Raw genomic sequence first — 21,434 nt, forward strand, 5'->3', positions numbered from 1 at the left:
GTATAATTAGACAGAGATAAATAAACTTAATCAATCAGCCTTTCCTCCTTAGTACCATATTATTTCCATTTATAATATTAATAATAGTAATCCATACTATTATTAATATTATAAATGCGAAAGTAACTCAATCACGCCTTAGCTTCTGAACCAATTTGCATGAAAATAGAGATATTTTGATACCCGAGAAAGGACCTAGGATAGGTTTAACGGGAACTATGCGGGTTTTTCTTTGACTGCGCGGGCGATGCCGGCTGCCGCGGGTGGAAAGCTAGTAAATAATATATTTTTACAAGTTGGTATATTATTGAGATTATATTATGAACAATAGAGTATTACATAATATAAGTTAAATTTAAATCTTCAAATTATCCTTGGGCTATCGGCTATCCTCTAGCTTTTCTGTAGGTACCTAAGTGATTTAGAACTTAGGCTAAGTCCTCGTAAAAGCTTGTAGGTACTGGGCTTATGAAATAATATGCAAGTACTTGTTAAATAGGTATGATAAGTAGGGCAGACACTTTGAAACATAAGTGAAATGCTAATCTACCCGCAAAATGAATTGTGAAGTAGGTATAGTAGTTAGTACCAAAGGTACCAATGCTTAGGAATATTAAATTCCTGCTTTTTTTTAATATTTAATTATTGAGGTGAGTGAGCATGAAAAATTTGCCACGACACTTTCCTCTGAATCGCGCAAGTGAAATATTTTACTGTGGAGCCCTTGCCAGCCGGCCAGTGAAGTTGACTAGTCAAGGATTCCTTACGGATTCGCCCTTTCCGATGGAAGAATTTCACATTGCTTCATCTGCAAATTAAATTATTATTTTTATTCACTCGCATCGCATTTCCCATTGTTGGTTTCAATCTTAGGTTTCAATTGAGGAAAAAAGGATTAAGTAGCTGTAAAGCGGTGAGTTATAACACGTTTCTGTGAAAGTATCTGTCAATATATTTTAATCTAAGTTTAGTTCGGACACAAGTTCGGACAACACATTTTATTGTTTAGTTTATTTTGTATCCCCAAGTGTATCCCACTTTTATATAAAATCTTATTGGTTGGCTCTATGGGTAGATTCATTACAGAGTATATACTAGAAAGTATAGAGTATAAAGTACTGACATTACTGCGTACGTCAAAAACGTCAATACATTTGTTACAAAATCGCGTCCCAAGTAAAATCAAGTTTTTAAAAATCCGATGTAAAATAAATTGAAAATACATTAGGTGTAATCATTTTTCTCATTTCTCACACATAATTTTTAATAATTCACGACTGAAATACTATAGATGACTTGAAGTAAATATATGATACACTATTCGATTTTAATTTTTATTTTATTTTCTCATCAGAGGCTTATTGATAAAATAGCTGTTTTAAATCACTTTACGTGTGACGTGGCGTAGATATTTACTCACAAATCGGATGTTAATTATGTGAAATGTGATGTTAAATTAGTTATTTGAGTGATGGATGAAAGCACAAATTCCCCTTGTAAGGTAAAGAATATCTACAGTTAATATAGTATTTCAAAGCACTATCAAGAAGTGATTCTTGCTAAACTTCACGATTTTTATAATTCTGGTTTAGATATATTAGGTTTATTGGTGCATGATTATTCATATGAAATGGGTTTTTCATAAGTAGAATCATAATTTTATTGATCCTATATTTTATAATATGCTAGATAATAAATTGTTTACATTTGTTACACGTAAGAACATTTCATTTTGCTACCAGTAATTACCAGGTTAAACATCTCATATTAGTTTAGATTATAAACTTCATTCAATGATTGAACTAATATCATAACAATTACGCACAATGCTTTTCTTTATTTATTTGCAGTTTCCATAAATTTGTTTATAGACACATTATCCGTTACCATTTCACATGCTTCTTTGATTTTATTTTGATATCGCACACAATTACTAGGATTGCAATGAAGGTGTTGAGGTACAGTTGCAAAAGGATTTGGAGCACCTGAGGCAACACCTCGCTGAAAAGGATGCTCATTTTGTAGCTCTAGAGGCGGAGTACTTCAAGTGCAACGCAAGGGCTACAGATCTAGATGAGCAGGTCAATACTTGGAGGGAAAAGTATGAAAGGTACGTGGGAAATTAGAAAATGAACCTTGTAACTAATTAAAATTTGTAGTGTAACTGTAAGGTGTGATGGAATGTTTTGCAATGTAAAGATCTCTACACAACAATAACATCATGATTGAGATTTGAGATTGAAATCCATAAATACCTAAAATCTTTAAATTTTTAAGGGCCTAATCTAATTAATAAAATGAATTAATAAAGTCATCATATTGTATGATAAGGTAATTAGTTAAACAATTAATAAAATATTAAAGGATCTATCAACACAATCAGTAGTTTTTCCATATAATATATCATCATATCCCTATTATATAAATCTTTATGAATATTCTGGCTCCTTTTCTTCATTTCACTTTCTGTTCATTAGTTGCAAATTGTTATAATTGAACCATGAGCATTTTTCAACTATTTACAGTAAATACATTAAAATCTTAACAAATATTTATGCACCTATACTTAGGAAAAACTGTGCATATATTATATAATATTATTTCCAATAGTATTATACTAACCCATTTTTATATTCACAGTTTTTTTTTTGTTTAAGTTTAAACATTTTTTTGTGCAACCACAAAAAATCGAATGAAGTAATATTTGCAACTATAGTGACTAAGCCCTTGTAAATAAAGTTAAAAATTAAATTAGGGTATCTTCATAGACCATTCTTTTTTCAGGTTATATGATTCCCACAAAAGAGTTCAGAAACTGAATCAAGTGTTAGAAGATAAACTGCTGCAGATGGTGGACAAGATGAAGGGTGAAAAGAGCCAGCTGACCAAGGACATAGCCACTTTGTCTGTGCGCTTGGCCGAGTCAAAGCATAACTACAGTATGCTGCAGAAAGAAAATGTATGTAAAAAATATGTGTATGTGTAGTATGTATGTTTACTGATTTGATCATAAAATTTTTTATATTAAATTTATTGATAAGTAATTTCATAATAATAAAATGTTCACTAAACTAATTTGTATGTTCACAGGAAAGATATAAAAACGACATGAACCTTGCAATTCAATTGTTGCAATGCAAGCCTGACAATTTTGTATCTCAAAAGTTGGACAATGTGAGTAACAAACATTAAAAGACATCATCCATAAATCTAAAGATAACAAACAATATTTCTATACATTTCTTCATTTATAAATTATTCTGGCTTTGGAGAACATAATCTAAATTTTAAGTTCTGCGCTATGTTTGTGAAGGATTATTGTAAACTATTTAAAAAATCGTGCATGTTCCAATCACACATCTTTATGTGTCTTGAAGTCATTGGATTTGATCAAATTACTTTTTTTATACAACAAAACATAATAATATTATTCTATTTAGCTGGTTATGTTTAATAGAAAATTATATTATCAGATAATCCAAGAACAATGTTTTGCATTTAAGTTCATTTTTAATTTTATTATTATTTGTTCCAGCTCCCTGTAGATACACAGGCGCGAGTATCTCAATACGTCATGTCGAAAACACCAAAGACTGCCAGTTCAGCGGCTTCAAAGACCGGTAATGATATTGATACTTTTGACGCGAGCGAATATGAGTTTAATATTTCCGCATCTCTTATGTCGAAAATACTCGAAGATAGTATTCAAGATACAGTCACCAAGCATTGTGATACGTGTACATGCTCCAAATCTCAGAGCAAACCGTTTTGCTACAATGAAAGTTATTATACTGTTTCCACTCAGACACAACTTAGTGGGGAAATGAAGAATTCTCTGTGTCTCAATTGCAATACAGAGATTAAGTCTTTGAACTCGGGACTGAGCGTGAGGAGTGTATCGCCTCATGCTATCAAGGTTATCAATGAAAAAATCAACAATCACAGCCCAAGTCCAATGTTCATAGTTCCACAAACGTTGCCAGTGGAGGCTAAAGAAAATGTGCCGTTAATTGAAGTGGCTAAACCAAGCACTATAGTTGAAGATCCGTCGAATGAAAAGATTGCGCCGGAAGTAAACACGCATGAAACCAACATGAACATACAAAAAGAGGCTTTTACAAAACCTGATGAAATAAAAAGGAAGGATATGAGTATGGAACCTACTATTCATCATAAATTATGCGACAGGACAAAGACTTCTATCTCTAGTAAAAAAAGCAGTATTCATAGTGTAGGTAATGATGATCTACTAATCAAAGACATTCCAAACACGAAAGAGATTAAAGTTAAAAACCAAAGTCCTTATACAGATTCATTACACATAAGAAAGCATTCTCATAGTTCCTTGGGCAATGGTAGCCGAACTTCGTCCGTAGCTAAATCAACTGTGAGCACGCATAAATCTACCAATCAAGTAGGACCCGGGCCGCGATTCTGCCATTTACGTATGCAAGCTGGCTCCAAAAATATTTTGCTTGACAACGCGGAACCAGATGTTCCACCGGTTTTGTATCGACGACAAAGTAGATGTAACGAAAATTCTATATTCAAAGACCTTAATGATGGCATGGACAATTTTATAGATTTGGAAAAACAAGACGACGATGCTAAAGTTAACAGCAACAGCAACAATGAGACAATAGTTGTTGAAAGTACACTGATAGATGTTCATGTTGATAATAACAACAAGGATTCAAATTCCAGCAATAAAAGTAATTCCATAAATCCGATACTTTTGAATGTTGTATCTTCGGCACCATTACAGCCATTGAAGACACATAATTTTGCTACTAATAATGAACAGCATATAAACAATAATGAACAGAGCATTACAAGTCAACAGAATTCATGCGAAATAGACAATTTGTTGAGCGATTTTACTGTTGAAAACGCGGTTCCGCAAAAAGATCTCTCTCCAACTCCCATTGATGAAAATCCTAAAAAGGTTGAAGTTACCACCCCTACCGATAACCATGATGTGAAAATATTTAATTTCGACCGTTACGAACAAAACAAAGTAGCTACTCAATATGCAAGACCTCTTAAGAAGATAGATATGTCACAGTTTCACACTTTGGAAAACACAAAGATTTCCAAAGATGCTCCTCCTCAAGGTGTATTACCCAACAAGTATAATAAGAAAATAGATCCAGCTTTCAAGCCCACAACACCGAACATAGTGAATGTCTATCCAAACTTGACACAAACACATTTAAAAGTTAACGAAACTACTAAGATGTTTACAAATGAACAGAGTACAAGCTCACTATCAAGTGACGACAGCGCTGCGATGTTACAAAAGCAACAATTGTTACGCGTCGCCGAATGGGTCGAAAAGAATTTGGAACAACAGAATAATTTGAATGATCCTTTGGAAGACGAATGCAGTTTCGCAAACCGAGCATTGCGACGAGACAACAAAATAAACAGGCTCACTGAAACATTAAATGAACTGGCTCTTAACATGCCACATCCTGTCAGTAAATACTCTAAAGCTTACAACCGCGACGCCCGTAACAATTGGATACAGAATTCCATTGCAACTCACGCTAATCCAGAGAAAGCAGCTAAACATTCAGCCAATATAAAACTCATGAACAACGTCGGAACAATGGAAACTATTTTTCCAGTAGAAAGTGGTGACGCAACTGTGACGGAAATAAACGATAATACAAAAAGCCCAACTAGTAGTGAATTTGATCCAAACAAAGAATTAAGAGAGGCTCTTAAAGCGAAAGGAGATAAAGATATATCGCCGGAAGATTTGGCACGAATGGAATACAATGTCAAGCAATTTTTATTGAGCGGCCCGTATTGGGTCAACCCGAATTCGGTTGGTAGAAGCCGACGCACAAGCAGCAAAACTGAGACTGATGTATAATTCCACACGTAGTTGTCTAAATAGATAACATTCCAAATTAATTCAGAACAGTGTTCATAATTTATTTATACATACGCTTAAATACGGCTTCTAATTTATATAGAGTTTTCATCGCTAATATGCTTTTGCAGGACGTACCTTAGATATTAATTGAAATATTGTGATGTGTGTAGAAGCTTTATTGTATAATTTAATTATTGTTTTTCAAAGTATTGTCAACCCTTTCCGAAAAATTTGTTTTATATTAATGTTTGTGCTCCTAGTCTGTATTGATAAGTATTTTTAGATAGAATTATTATATAGTATAATGATTGTGATTATAGCTTAATGACTTGTGTTAGTATCACAATTAAGTGTCTATCTTATTACTATCACGGTGCAGGGTAGAATCTAAATACTTAGAAATAATTTCCATATTCTGATGAAAAAGTTTATCAATAAAAACAGTTTTATGAAGCCCGAAATATATTTAAATTATTAAAAATAAATTTAAATTTATAAATAATTTATATGAAAATCAATTTTAACCAAGGAATTATAAATTTCTTCTCTTCCGTAACAGCAAAGATCTTTTGTAAGGATCCATTCAGATCCTAATCCAAAGATTCTTATCTCATTGAATCTTTTATAATATTATTATAGTTAGTTTTCTCTACTTATTTAGATTTTACCGTGTGCTCACAAATGAGAATGCAGAATACTGCATTATTAACAAATTATTATATCTCGGGCAAATTTATACAAATGTAATCTCTATAGCAAATGCACATTCCTTGTTAATATATTATTGTATAAACCAATGTATGCAATATAATAAGACTTGGCTAAATAATATACTGTAATTTCCATGTCATAAAGTAAATGGAGCTGCCATAATGAAATTCTAATATATTCTAGCATCACAACTATTTATAATTTGGACATAAACAAGTTTCTAAAATATGTGATAAATTAAATTAGTACACAATGTACAAAATTATAGCACCACTATTTTGTAATGATGGTTAAGGTGAAAAATTAATATCTCTTTGATTAAATAATAAAAATTTTATATTCCTTTTTGGAATATTAATGAATTTTTTTTTCACAGATTTATAGAAATTTTTTTTAGAATTAAAAGGAAACTACTTATAAGAAAAAGAAATATAAAAAAAATGGTTTGGTTTAGACAATCTAATTTAACATATATTTCCAATACAATAAACATTTAATCAAAGGGATGTTTAATTTTTCAGAATTAGCGCTTTCCATATAGGAGAAATATTTTTAAATTGCAAGACAAAACTGCTTTCGTTAGATTGTACACAGTACGATTCACTTGCCAGTGCCTGAGGTGATGGAAGTATATTTTATCACATTAGTCACATTCTTAGATGAAATTATCCTTTGAAATATTGCCTTCACACTTGCATATTCATTATTATATAAGTATCCGGGTGCTACTTTTATGTGCGTGTTAATCTTACATACAAGGAAATAAGGTGATAATTCTTAAATTATCTATGACCCTTTCCTTTTGTACTCGTTTCTTGTTTTTTCTATATTCTTAACATATAAGTTTCTCGTTAGTTTTCGTACTATTCAATAATTAGGTCATAATTCTGACGAATTCAGGAATATCAATATGAGAAAAAGATACTTCCATCAGCTCGAATGCGTTGCTTTAGAAGTGAATCGTACATGGCTTGTTCGTATTTAACCGCAACTTTGCATCTACTAAAGTCCACATCGATTCCGTCGATAAAACATTATTGGGAATAGCTATATACACAATTATTTACGCTTTCTGCTTACCTGACAGACAGCTGATTCAATATTTTAATACTTGTAGTGTTATTTAATGGGTGTTTTAAAAATACTTTAACTGTATAATTGAATGGATTTATATTTTTTAAATAGCGTAGTTAGGGTAATGAGAGATTAGGATGGAATGTGGAAATTTTGCTATTTTTCGTGTGTAATTTATATTAAATAGCACAATTTTTGAGAAAATATTAGCCTCCGACTATTATTCCAAAAATGACATTTATTTATTTGTTTTTATTTTGATATTTATGGTGTGATTTAACGATGTTTTTTTATGATTTTTTATTATTGTTTTATCAACGAATTTAATTACTTTATTAGGGTTGTATAGGAAAATGAGGTTGTACTATGAGGCACAAAGTACTTGGCAGAATCTGGATGAGATATGTTATGATCTGTAATTGTGTATGATTATCTAAACGACTTTTATATTAATTTAAACCATAACTGAATGAAATTTGTTAGCACTGAATGGAAAAGATTTTTTGACGTGAAAAAGTGATTGTTTATTATTCTCGATTTTATTTCTATGTGGTAAAGAATATTACAAGAAGTGTTTTAACGATCTATGGATATAAATTCTGTAGTATTTTCGTTACTCGATTCTTTAAAACTTACATGTTTTCCGTTTAATCTAGTCCCGTTTGAAGTTTGGAAATTTTACCAAGATAATCAATTTATTTTTGAGTTAAAATGATAAATCTTTCCTTAATCTGAAATTAATACTCATCATCCATCCACCTTATGTTCTTATAAATGATAGGAAGAATGCAAAATAGAATAAATAAAAAATATTTCCACAAGATCATATTACGCTTCTTATAATACTCTTTCACGAATTAAACTATGTTTGTTTTTTGTTGAAACTAGTGTTAAGTTGATAGATCTGCTTGCTGAAATTTCACGAAATGCTACGGCTGGTCCATACATAGCTTCGGCGGCGTAAATTGTAAACGTGTTTATTTATTAAATACATGGTGATTATATGGTATTTTATTTTACACCTCTATGTATTAAAGTGATAAAATATTGAAATAAGAATGAAAGCTATAAAATTATTCATAGCCATTAGGCCGATTTTATTGTGAGCACTTATGATGATAGTATCTATTTTAAATGACTGCCAAATAAGATTGGCAATCATGGAACTATAGATGTTGGCAATCAACTTTTCTTTGCATTGTTTTTATTATGTCTATTTTTTCTGAAATTCTAAGTCTGAGAATGAAACAAGATGATAAAAGTACCAGTTTAGGAGCGGAAGAATTATGAAGATCACTTAGCTCTTTCTATTTACGAACGAAGGGGACTTGAAGGGAATGGAAAAGGAGTAGCAAATTAGAATTGTTGAGCAAAGTGAAAAGCTAGCAAAAAATAAGAAAGCCCAGTCTATTTTATATGTTGCATCATGTGACCTCTGATTTTGATCACGATTACAAACAGTTAATGAGCCTGCCCTTCTCACATTAATAAAGGGTAGTTCAGTAAGATGTTCATCAGCGCATGTAATATAAAGTTTATCTTACAAGAAGCTAGTGGTGTTATCTTCAATCAGAATGACGACCTTCGCTTTTCCAAAATAACTTGTCCATTGTGTGCGTGGCCTTTACGCAGCATTGTTTAGAACGCTACTGATTTTTGTTCAACATGAAATTTTACCTTGAATGTTTTAATAATTAACAGCGCAGTTGTTTATTATTTTACGTCGCATTAAGCAATTTAACTGCTTAGAAGCTTCTTCATAGACATTAAATCAGGAGTTTATTCTAACAAAGAACATAAAAGACCATTACCTAGATAGTCGAGTGTCCTGTGAAAACCCAGGAAGCTTTTCTAAAGCGAAAGTCAATCAAATGTTTTGCGTGGAATACTTTCAATTCCTTACAAATATTGCACGGTTTGCTTCGCATTCTGCGGTAATGGCTTCGTAATAGCTCTTCAGTTGTTAGCTGCAAGTGAACGACCCGCCGATTCGCGACACGCGTCAGGTGGCCCAGCTTAAGCTATTCCTTACACAAATGCAAGGAAGAGGTCGTCGGTGGACGGACTATTTTCCCATAGTCGCAGGACGCTAAATATGCGATTTATATTGTTTGATCGGCTCTTCTTAATGGTGGAAGAATTTAGATCTAAGTTCCCTTTACATTGAATAATATTTATTGAGAAATGTGTTAAAACTTACAATTAATATAAAAGTTAGAAAGAACTGCTTAAGTTCGTACATTTATTAGAAGAAATATGTACATTTCTGTAATAAGTATAAAAATAAATATATCTTTAGTTAAATAAAAAATATCGGGCTATAGGAAAAAGAGGTTAATTTAATTTTAATTTTTATGTAGAGTTCTCGTACTCATTACCATAAGACTTATTAATAGCTTACCTAATGATTTTTGAAGTGTAGCCAACATTATATTATACACATGAATATTTAATACTTAAAGACTTTTTTTAATAAATCTGCAAGGTATAACCCTTGATACGGAAAAGCTTCGGAAAAGTATATAAATTCCGATATGATCCCATTTATATTATTGTTACCATTGAACCTTGACCTCTTTAAAATTATGTCTCCCTTGTACATATGGATCGTCAGATACCTGGCAAAAACCGACAAACTTTTTTTAACAAAAAATAAATCTAGTTAAACATTTATTATATATTATTATTATGCATAGGTAATAACAACGACGGGTAATATGAACTAACTTGCAGCAGAGTGTTAAGTTTAAACTTATCCGAGGCGGTTTCATCATTATTCATTAGTTACAAATCTATTACATATAATAAATCTGTAGAAGGGTCAATTCTGTACATTGAAAATATTGAAAAAATAAATAGCAGGGGGTGTTACTGGATCGATACCAAACCCAAATATGTGATTGAAAAAATTTTTGTCTGTCTGTCTGTCTGTCTGTCTGTCTGTCTGTCTGTCTGTATGTGAAGGCATCACGTGAAAACTAACGGTTCGATTTCGATGAAACTTGGTATAATTATACCTTATTATCCTGGGCGTAAAATAGGATACTTTTTATCCTGGAAAAATACGTAGAAAAAAAATAATCTTAATTTTTCAGTTTTATCCATAGACGTTGTTCCGTAGAACCGCGAACACAGTTGCGTATTATTATAGGCCTAGCCGTATTTGGGAATTGGGTCCAATAGATATTTATAAGATGTTATTGTCAGAGGTACTCAAAATGGATAAATAAACCATCCACGCGAAGACCGACATCCCCGCGGACGGAGTCGCGGGCGGAAGCTAGTAGTTAATAAAAAATTAGTGTTCTACTGAACCATATCTACTACTTGTAGTTAAGGGGAGTCCTTTCAGCGAAGCGGAGTAAAATTGGTTTGCAAGATCAAATTTTTCATGTATTTGCAATTATATGACGCTTCTAGAAAAAATAATCAATACACTTCAAGATATTTCCTAAAAACTGTGCTAATTTGTTACACAACCACGTGTATTTTGGTCGATCATATAAAATCATAAAAATAGGCTAAAATAAAGATCGAAAACGAATTATTTATTAATGAAATTTCTGATTTTGGAAATAATTTTTATATAAGGATATGTATTTTGATGTACTGCAGAAAACGTGCTAAATTTTGGTTTTCTACTGAAGCCCTGTAATTATTAAATACATATTATATCTCAGAACTTAACGTTGCCCAGCGTTTTCTTTACAAACCGCGCTGCCCGCTACCCCGCCAGTCCTGATCAGGCGCTTGCTAACGTAGGACCTGTGTCAAATTATCTCCGCTCGATTTTACGTTTTGAGTAACGATAAATTATTGAAAATGGGTAACAAAACAAACAAAATTCGGAAGAAAGCAGTGTCAGTATCAAAAAAAAGAGTAAACTATAAGAAACGGTATGTAAATTGAGTAATATGATAAAAACGTAGTTACTTGATGACACAGAATAAAAATATCAGTTGGTCATAAAGTTTCACCTCGTATGCTTTTATTTCAAAACGATAAAAGCTGCGTTACTGTGAAATAAGAGTTTAGTTTATAATAATTTGTTTTATATATATAATACTAGTGGTCCGCCCCGGCTTCGCCCGTGGTACATATTTCGCAATAAAAGGTAGCCTATGCCCTTTTTCGGGTATCAAAATATCTCTATACCAAATTTCATGCAAATTGGTTCAGTAGTTTAGGCGTGATTGAGTAACAGACAGACAGACAGAGTTACGTTCGCATTTATAATATTAGTATGGATTATTATTACGTAATTGGTGTATTATTTGCATAATTTTGGGGTATTATTATTAATTACAGTTGTTTATTTTAAGGAAAAAAACAATAATGATTATTACTCGTAGTTAAAAAATAATTGATAATAGTCAAATAATAATGATTATTGACTTATAATAATTATTAATCACTACAGTAAAAGTTCCTCATTGGCGGGGTATATGTTCCATAAAATATATGCCTCGAATACAGAAACCGTGAATACGGAATGGTAATTATTATATGGGATTATAGGTTCTACGTTATACGTTCCTAGGTGACGATTGAGATTTTTTTCGTGTCTCATTTTTTTTAGTTGACATTATAAACTAGGAAGAGTGCAGTAGACGTTACTCGATCACAATTTTTGTAACGAATGTGAAAGACGAAACAATAAAACACGCAAAGCGGCTTTTACTATAAACGGAACTACATTTAAAAATATACTTTATTTATTGAGTTATAAGGTTGCTTCCATTCTGTTTATTTACGCTCCTTCTATGTCTCGTTTCAGCACCATACTATGCCTGATTAAATAAATAGATATTAGATAATAAATACAAGGGGAAGTGGGAGGCGGACACGCGCAGGCTCGCTCGCGCACCCTTCGCACATCTTACTGCCGCCACGTGATCGTAGTGATGTGACTTGACCAACGCTGTACTCGATAGTTTACAAGAAAAACTATATTTTAACATATTAATATTTGACTTTAATATTAAAACTCTTTTAAAAATATATTAAAAATAATTTTGTGTTGTGTTTTGTATCATACACTTTCTAATATTATGAATGCGAATGTATTATAGTGTAAATGTAAAGTATGTAATGTTACGATATTATATTTTAACCGCTAAATTGATTTTTGAAGGTTTTGGTAGGTATAGAATTGATATATATTTATATTGTTTATTATTTCATTTTAAATTATTAATTAATTCTTATTTTTATTTAACATTAAATACTATTATTATTTGATTTATTATTAAAAATAGTACTAAACCCGATCTTTTATTTTCTTAATTTTAATAGTTAAGAAGTCCACACGTTTTTTTCAGATATTTCAATTATACATTTTTTTTAAACTACTTATAATTAATAGAAGACTTTACATTATTATTTAAAATTACATATATTTATACTTTCTTCATACATTTCTCCTTTAATAACATATTGAACAATATATTTTCTTATGTTACATATTTATTTACATAACTTATCGATAGCTCAACACGCAATTGATACCTACCCATCCCTATTTGTCACACACACATTTATATAGTATCTATAGCTCATCTGCCTTCGATGCGCACTAAGCAATTTGTGCAATACACGCGCTCTATACTATTCTAATATACTCTAAGCTTCTACTGGTAGCAGCAAGTAATATTTATTAGTTACACCAAGTACTTCCATAATTATGTTGTGCTAATTAATAAATTCCTAGTACCTACTTTATATCTCAGTTTATAAAGTTGTAAATGCTTACTTTATTTACTTTTATATTTACAATCTGACACAAACACTTTTACATTGCTTACAAATAAAAATTGATCACAATTTACTTTTGATATATTTTACACTGTGGCATAGCGCACGTTACGAAAAACAAACGACGCGAGGAGCGCGAGGAGCGCGAGTCACGCGAACGGCCCCCCACACTTCACATCCTAAAATCTTGCCTCGCGTTGAAATACCTCGCGTTAAGTATATAAATGTCCATTCTGTTCTTCATTCGTTCATTTAAACTTTTAAGGGATACAATGTAGAGATATAAGATAAAACTAATACCTAAACCAAAATGGTCAATAAGAAATATTAGTATAATATTATATGCATAAGTGAATGACTGAGTTATTGACAAACTAAGTTGACAAAACATTAAAGTACCACACAAATGATATACCTAACCTCCTTGTTTTAAAATTGGTTAAAAGCTAAGAGACGAGTCAAGAATCGTAATTGATTGCTAATAGTTTTCTAACGAACCGCTTAACATAGGACGTATAGCTATATAACAAAGAAAGTGTCGCTAATTTATAAGCGATTAAATAGTTTCAACGTGCGTGCTTCCTTCGTCTTATTCATATTGCCGTACAGTATACGGTTCATGTAGCGGTACTATCGAAATTTCTATACATTTCTTTATGTCAACGTTTTAGTTCTTTGACCGTGAGACAATATGCAGCCCTACAAGAGGTCGTGCAAAATTCACATAACTCATGAGACAGGTTGTATAACATTACACTCTGGTCTCTGTGTGGTCCAGTTTCCATATGTTACGTTAGTTACGTTTTGTAGAATTGCAGTGCGGGTAATGTTCTTAAAGCGAAAAGGTAAGCTTTTAATGCTCGAAGCTAACAGTTTCAACAATGAAATAGCCCTTGTTATTGATATTGTTAACGGGAATTTTTGGTGTATGCTGCTACCCATGTATAGGTCTACCAGAATCTGATGGCATATTTATATTTAAGAAATAAAAGATTTTCATGTGGCAACTTATTTGACAACTATCAAATTGGTTGTCAAATTATTTGTCTTTTTTGCAGTTGATGAATAATTTTTAGGATTTTGTCTAAAAAATCTTCTAAAATGTCGAAAAAGCCGCTGCGATCACAAGCAAGAGGTGTTGTTTATAATGTGTATAGAAAAACATTCGATGAAGAAGGGTCAAACATATCACAATTTTCAATTTTGAAGATTTTATTGGTAAATTGGACTTACCCGTTTTGATACTTTAAATTAAAAAATATTATATGTAGGGTTGATGCACCACTAGTTGACCATTTAAGCGGTTTTATCTTTAGCTATATATAAAAAACCTTATATATAAAAAAGGGTTATTTGTTTTACGTTCAATGTTATTTTTGGGACACAGATAATTGAATAGTCACTGCAACTATTGTTCTTAGTATCAATTTGATAACCTTTAAAGGTTTTATGAAAACTACTCTGAAAGTTACTTCTGCTAAAAGTACCAATACCTGACCACTGATCACCAATATCTGACCATCATTGCTTTAAAAGTTGACCATTTTCAAAATGGACAAAATGTCCTTCTTCGAATATTAGTTTTGTTTAATAAATAAAAAAAGTCTGTATTTATATTGAAGTTTATTTTATTAAATGTTATAAATCATTCTTACAATACTGTTATTAATCCTTAATGACTATACCTACGTACCATACAATATTTTCTTCTTTCTCTTTTTCCTTCGACACCCAGTAGTCTTGCCATTTCTTGGAAGTTGTAGCAAAGGGCAAGCGTTCAGTCTTCTTTTTTAACGGAGAATCAGAAGGCCATATTAAATGTTTGCCAAAAGCTGGGCTTATTTGCTGTTGCTTTTTAGTTATTAAATCTACTAATTTGGGCGAAGGAGGTTCAAGGAAATGACTGACTGAAGTTGATGTTGATTCGAGATGCATTGTTGGTGTTGGAATAGGACTTCGACGGCTTATATGGTTTGTTAAATTAGGTATAAGCACAAAAAAAGCAAGTCTTTCTTAGCAAAATATAAAGAACCAAGAGCTGACCATACTGGTCAACAATAGGCGAAAATTTGTTTTTGTTGCTCCAAAAGATAACCAGGCCGCTAAAAATCATGAAAAACTGTTCATGCCAAAAATGAAGCCGAAAGTCTATAACAGAATGGTTCAACATTATGCCCATAACAAGACATATAAAGAGTAATCGATTGCATTCAAGATAAATTAAGATTTCCCAATCAACTCCCGATAAAAAACTCTTAGTAAAAAATGTGATTACTTACTTAATTACATCTTCGTGTTGAAAAAATGTCAATATTTCTGACCAATAGCAGCAAGGTTTGTTTTTATTTTATAGATGATGTTGCTTTATAGAAAAAACAATAAACTATCATCTGGGGCTGCCGTATTTTCTTAATTGGCGCGTATATATGAATTTTGGTCATGTATTGGCGCTTGGTCAGCTAGTGGTACATTGACCCTAGGTAACTATAATATTGTTTGTTGATTAGAATATAATTTTATGAAAACTTATTATAGGAGTTTCCAATACGGCTATTCGTCAAGTCCAAGCTGTCCAAGTCAATTTTATAATGTGTGTATCTGTTAATACTTACGAAAATAAACATAGTTTTATTTTATTTTTATTTTATTTTATAAATAATTATAAGCAGTTTTGATCTACATTATCATTATATCGATATTTTCACATGGCATACTGGTAATGAATATACAAATATAGGTAAGTATGTGTAAATAATAATATGTATTACCTGTATAAAAGTAATATGTACAATTGTATATTAGGTATACATGTAAGTATGTACCTATATAATATAGTGGATATCTCATTATTAAGTACAGTATTGTCCACTTATGTAATGTGACTAATGATATTGAGGACAAAATAAAAAATAAGCAGTATCAAGATCGTTCAGTCCATTTTCCCTAGGGTTGCACACTCAAAATTTTGATTTCCCTAATTGCCATCAGATTCTGGTTTACCTATAGTAACGACATTGGGAAAATTATGATTATGAGAGTGATAATATGATAATTTTTCTTATGAGAACTTATGTGCTATAAAATATGTGGTTTGAGAATATTAACTAATCTTTTTGCTTATACGTTGAAGTTTTAATTTGTTTGACATATTTTTCTGACACAATTTTAGCAACTATTTTATTGGGTTTTCTGGGGGTTATGTTTACTGAAATGATCTAAATGCCGTAAAAAATCGAACGTTAAAACGCGATTTATTTTTTTATTAAAAACGTTATGAATTTTGGTAATTTTTAGTGATTTAAATATAAATATTTTCCAAGTAAGTAGTAAAATATAATTCAACTAAGTTTTAAAGGGCATAATATTCATTTTTTCCTACTATACGGACAGGGCATTAAATACATATGTTTGAATAGTTATTTATTTCAAAAGGTTTTTGTAGGTAATTAGTGTAGCATGTAATGTATTCAGAGCAAGAACTCTTAAGAAAAAGTTAATTTAAATCTTTGTGAAAACGTTAGGAATTTAACAAGATACAATATGTATAAGCATTGGATATCTACTACGAATTTTTAGTCACATAAAATTTGATATATTAATACGGTACCTACTAAATATAATTAATAGTTCATAGACGTTGTGGATATATCAGAAATTATGCATTGCAAAATGATGCATTCTAAGTTCTAACCTCTATGTAGCGCTCGGGCGGAACATTTTGTGGTTTTGTCTTACCCTTGTATAAAGTCAAGAAGGCTGATAAACATCTACAAAGCTTTTTTTCAGTGTACGATCCGAGATGGAAAATGAAAGGTTCAATGTTGAGAAGGCCCGTTGCAGTAAAGACGAGGCCTGGAGGCGAAAGTGTGGATGTCTTAGAACGAGTGAGAAGTTAAAGAAATTATTGGACAAGTTCCCGGCGCCGCCACCTCCCTCGCCTGATGAATCTACTCCGGTTACTTTAAATTCAAAAGTGAGAAAAGTTTCTATAGGTAGAAATTATAATATGTGGCATCATAAAGTTAAGTAAAGGTACTAAAACGCTAGCCAGAAAACTACTAGCTTACCGCCCGCGGGTTCGCCTTCGTCGTCAAAGGAAAGCGTCGTTTCCGTGGAATTTCCGGGATAAAAGTAGAGATATGATTAAGATATCTTAATAAATATAAATTTTCTTACAGTTGCATAATGCAACCTGCATATCTGCATATTGCACGCAAGTTCAAAATAAACTATTTTGCCAAGCCGAAGTTGCCGCTAAGACGAAATTAAAGGACATTGAAAATGATGTACCAATAAAAAAGGTGAGCTAGTATTAAATAATTAGTATGTGTAATTAGTTGTAGTAGACTTCCTTCAGAATCATTTTTGAATCGTCAAAATCCGTACTGTAATATTTACCACCGGTTTGGAAACCATTCTATAGAAAAGAACCGACAAAAAGCTCTTTAATTTCGCGATGTATATATTTATATCATGATAATTTTCCGTAAAAATTTTACCTTGATAAATTCACTACACCTATTCCTATTTGAACGTGAAGATATGTCAAAGGCACGGTCTTTATGTGGACATCGTGAATTCAGATAGGATCGGTTGAAAAGTTATTTCATGATACAAAATGATAAATCCCACGATAGTGAAATCTTAAGGGTAATATATCTTACCGCCACACAATGAACAGATAATTAAATATAAGAAATATTTTTTACTAAAAGACTTTGCGAAATAGACCCTCAGTTATAGTTAACTGAGGGTCTTAGGACAGTAAACTAGTTAGAGCACGCAAATAATAACTAAATATAGAAATTTATAAAGCATTTTTTGACTCTATCTGGATAGAGTTGTTACTATATATCATAAATTGCATAAAAATATGACTTAGGCGACGTAGTTACGAGCATAATATAAAAAGATTTCAAGATTTTATTTTACATGTAGGTATTATTTTTAAATCACAGAGAAGCACTTAATTTTCTTTATGTAGAGACTGTTGGTAATTATGTATATTATATAGACTTTGACAATATTATAGGTGCTAATACAAAAAAAAAAAAAAAAAACACTAGCTCACGAAATTGTGATAGTTCTGGAAACTCTGGATAAATTGCACTTGTTATAATGTCAACAAACAATTTATTGCGATGTTCCATTTAGAACAAAATTGTCGCTGAGTTTGCCACTTTTCATTGCTCTACTAAACGTCGCATTTCTTCACAAATTAAAACAATGCTTGGTCTAGGCCTTAGACTCTAAGGGTTATTCTAATACGAGGTCTCATTAACGTCAGTCGGAAATAAAGCGTAATGCTATTTGTTTAATGCTAATTATTAAATCGTAGGTATACAGATTACAGGCGATTAAAATCTCTAGGTTATGACCAAGTACAATTTAATTATGTGCAAACCAAACTCATTGAAATGGTGTTTATGTTAATGTTGTTTTAAAATAATTTATTATCATACAGTACTATTAATTTTATTTTTATTTGTTATCATGGATAATTTAAATACGATAAATAATTTAAAAGAATTATTTATATTTTAAACTAGTTTTCTACATTTACAAAATGTATGTAGGTATTTTTATCAAAAGCGGGTTGAAACGTTTATAGTTTCCTTTAAGGTTTGTAATAACCTTCATCTGCTAAAACCTTATTAAGGTACGAACTGAAAAACCAACTCATACATTACCAAGACATATTTTACTTTAGGATTTCGACAAATAAAAATTGTGTATGTATCTAAACGTAAATTTTAAACAGGACATCAACAATGTAAAGTCTTGGCGTATACTTCGTGAAATGGTGCAGCTTCTGCAATTCTCAGTGACGGCGACAGCTTTGGCTCTGTACTACTTGGTGTACTGCTACATGCAGTTAATATACTACACTCTGTGGAGCGCTGTCTACTTCCATAATGCTGATGGGTTTGTGTTCTAAATGTATTGTACTTGTAGAGTAGGTAGAGGCTCTCTTACTGGGACAGAATACACACATTCTTTGTAAGGATGAAATATGAAGTCGATAAGTATAATTAAACTAACTACGTACGTACCTACCTATTAATTGCAAAGAACAAACTAAAACAAAATTTATCTACATAACTAACTACACATTTAAAATAACTTTTAAAATAACTCAAACATACAGGTAACCAATAAATTATTATTTCAATACAGTCGTAATGAAAAAGTCAGGTCACTATAAGATAGAGTTTTTTCTAGCGATTAAGAAAATTATCATTTACCGAGTTTTACATAATGTTTTGTTTCTTTTCAGACCCATGAAGATAACAATAACAATTGTAACGATCACGTCACTGATAATAGCTTTCAATTTAATAATAAAATTCGAAAAAATTATCGGCATAGGTTTGTTTCAATGAATCAAATATAGAGCGATGTGATAATCGCCATTCATTGATTTGAACTATCCAGAGTTAATGGATAACTGAATTGTAGTAAAGTATTTAATTAACTGCCTTTGAAATAAAAAAGTGATGAAATACAATAGTTTTCTTCATTTGTAGCTTAGCTTTAAGGTTGAAAGTAAACATGTACTGAAATATTTGCAAAAAAAATAAAACAAGATTGATGAATTCTTTCTATTTGGTTAGAAAGCGTTGATAAGCGATGTTCTTACTCTGCTGCTCAAAATTAGATACAACATACATTAAAATAAAGCTCCACAGTGACCATAACCTTAGTACAAACTAAATATATTATGAAACGAGCTTTGCAATGAAGTTTTATGGCACTGAAGCGAAAATGTACGGAGAAGGTTCTAAGACAATCGGAGGCTGAACCGCCGACGGTCATCACTTCTACTCCAAGCGTTGCCCGAAACGCATACCGCGTAGTGTTGCCGTCATAAATATTATATTAAAACATCGTGGTGTAGTGTAATGATAGTGCCTGCTAAGTGTTAGTGCAAAATGGTGCTAAATGCGAAGTAAGTAGAGTGGAGACAATTTCTTTTTGTTTGCGCGTTTCGTTTTTAGGTGTTGATGATATCGTCGATCTGTAAACACGACCGTTACATATTTTGAAAATGAATTTTCTTTCAGTTCGTGTTAAGGGCTATTTTCGTTATTCAGAATACACATTTCTAGTCGTTCTTAATTCTTTCAGTTGTTTTTAAATTTGGTACTGAGAAGATTTGTAACTTTATTTAGAAACTTTTTCTCTATATTTTTATATCCTAAAAATTTTTTCGATAATGGTGGTTTTTGGTTCATATATTAACCATATAATAATTAAGTGGTGGTAAATTGTAAGTATGGACTTTTCATTTGAAAAAAATAAGAAAACACACGTTTTGTTCTATAACCATTTCAATATTGTCATCTTGTACCTAGATAATTCTAATTGTTGAAGTTATATCAGTCAAATCTTAAATACGTATCCATTCATCATCATTATTGGCCTTATACATCTGTTTCAGGCGATTATAGTGGTTTATGAAGAAGTATTACATTCCTTAAATAAATAATAGTTCATGAAAAATTAGCAATGGATCTCCAATACCACGTTTTAGGTGTCACTCTATACTTTGTAAGAATAGCTATTGGGAAAATATTATACAAGAATGCAGTATCATCTCATAGAGCAGACGTTTTAAAGATTTGCAAATAAAATTATGTTTGTACTAGTTCTGTGACCCCGCTACGCTTGAATGGGATAAACCACGGTGATTATTTGCTTTCAGCGATATCGAATATAAAATTTTAGTGGTAAATAAAAGATTGAGCGCGACCTTTCTTTGAGGTTTCGATGGTATAATTCATTGTAAACTTTCAGAAATGTTAGGCGGCATACTCTATATTTTGTGGTATTTACTTAAAGAATTTAACCTATTTACGTTAATAAGAACTCAAAGTTCTTTTTTAATTTATTGATTGAATGTTTAAGGTCAATTCTTTTATAATTATGGATTATATAATTCAAGTCGATTTGGTTTTTTAACCGACTTAAAAAAAAGGAGGAGGTTATCAATTCGGCCGGTATGTTTTTT

The 21,434-nt window shown here is 31.4% G+C and overlaps 2 protein-coding genes across 4 annotated transcripts; both read left to right on the forward strand.

The window, feature by feature from the left end:
* The first annotated feature begins 1,143 nt into the window (after nt 1–1,143).
* On the forward strand, nt 1,144–8,671 carry LOC123697253 (myb-like protein I). 2 transcript variants are annotated; one of them, XM_045643704.1, is made up of 5 exons: nt 1,144–1,501; nt 1,938–2,110; nt 2,785–2,959; nt 3,091–3,174; nt 3,536–8,671. In XM_045643704.1, exons 1-5 carry the CDS (start codon nt 1,472–1,474, stop codon nt 5,879–5,881), a joined length of 2,808 nt encoding a protein of 935 aa, XP_045499660.1. In that variant the 5' UTR covers nt 1,144–1,471; the 3' UTR covers nt 5,882–8,671. The 2 variants fall into 2 exon arrangements, with proteins under 2 accessions (XP_045499660.1, XP_045499661.1); XM_045643705.1 differs by having other exon boundaries at nt 2,026–2,110.
* Nucleotides 8,672–14,195: 5,524 nt separating this feature from the next.
* Nucleotides 14,196–19,931, forward strand: LOC123697294. 2 transcript variants are annotated; one of them, XM_045643760.1, is made up of 5 exons: nt 14,196–14,268; nt 17,210–17,396; nt 17,602–17,724; nt 19,185–19,348; nt 19,701–19,931. In XM_045643760.1, the coding sequence occupies exons 2-5, from the start codon at nt 17,223–17,225 to the stop codon at nt 19,804–19,806; spliced, it is 567 nt and encodes a 188-aa protein (XP_045499716.1). In that variant the 5' UTR covers nt 14,196–14,268; nt 17,210–17,222; the 3' UTR covers nt 19,807–19,931. The 2 variants fall into 2 exon arrangements, with proteins under 2 accessions (XP_045499716.1, XP_045499714.1); XM_045643758.1 differs by lacking the exon at nt 14,196–14,268 and adding an exon at nt 16,618–16,742.
* Nucleotides 19,932–21,434: the final 1,503 nt, after the last annotated feature.

Source organism: Colias croceus, chromosome 14 (assembly GCF_905220415.1).
Source record: "Colias croceus chromosome 14, ilColCroc2.1".
In the NCBI taxonomy this organism is placed as follows: domain Eukaryota; kingdom Metazoa; phylum Arthropoda; class Insecta; order Lepidoptera; family Pieridae; genus Colias; species Colias croceus.

Excerpts from the sequence above, each read along its gene's own strand:
- LOC123697253 (XM_045643704.1), top strand. The coding sequence starts at position 1,472 with ATGGATGAAAGCACAAATTCCCCTTGTAAG. Across the intron at positions 2,111-2,784 it reads TGGAGGGAAAAGTATGAAAG|GTTATATGATTCCCACAAAA; the intron begins GTACGTGGGAAA and ends TTCTTTTTTCAG. Across the intron at positions 3,175-3,535 it reads TATCTCAAAAGTTGGACAAT|CTCCCTGTAGATACACAGGC; the intron begins GTGAGTAACAAA and ends TATTTGTTCCAG.
- LOC123697294 (XM_045643760.1), top strand. The coding sequence starts at position 17,223 with ATGGAAAATGAAAGGTTCAATGTTGAGAAGGCCCGTTGCAGTAAAGAC. Across the intron at positions 17,397-17,601 it reads CGGTTACTTTAAATTCAAAA|TTGCATAATGCAACCTGCAT; the intron begins GTGAGAAAAGTT and ends ATTTTCTTACAG. Across the intron at positions 17,725-19,184 it reads ATGATGTACCAATAAAAAAG|GACATCAACAATGTAAAGTC; the intron begins GTGAGCTAGTAT and ends AATTTTAAACAG.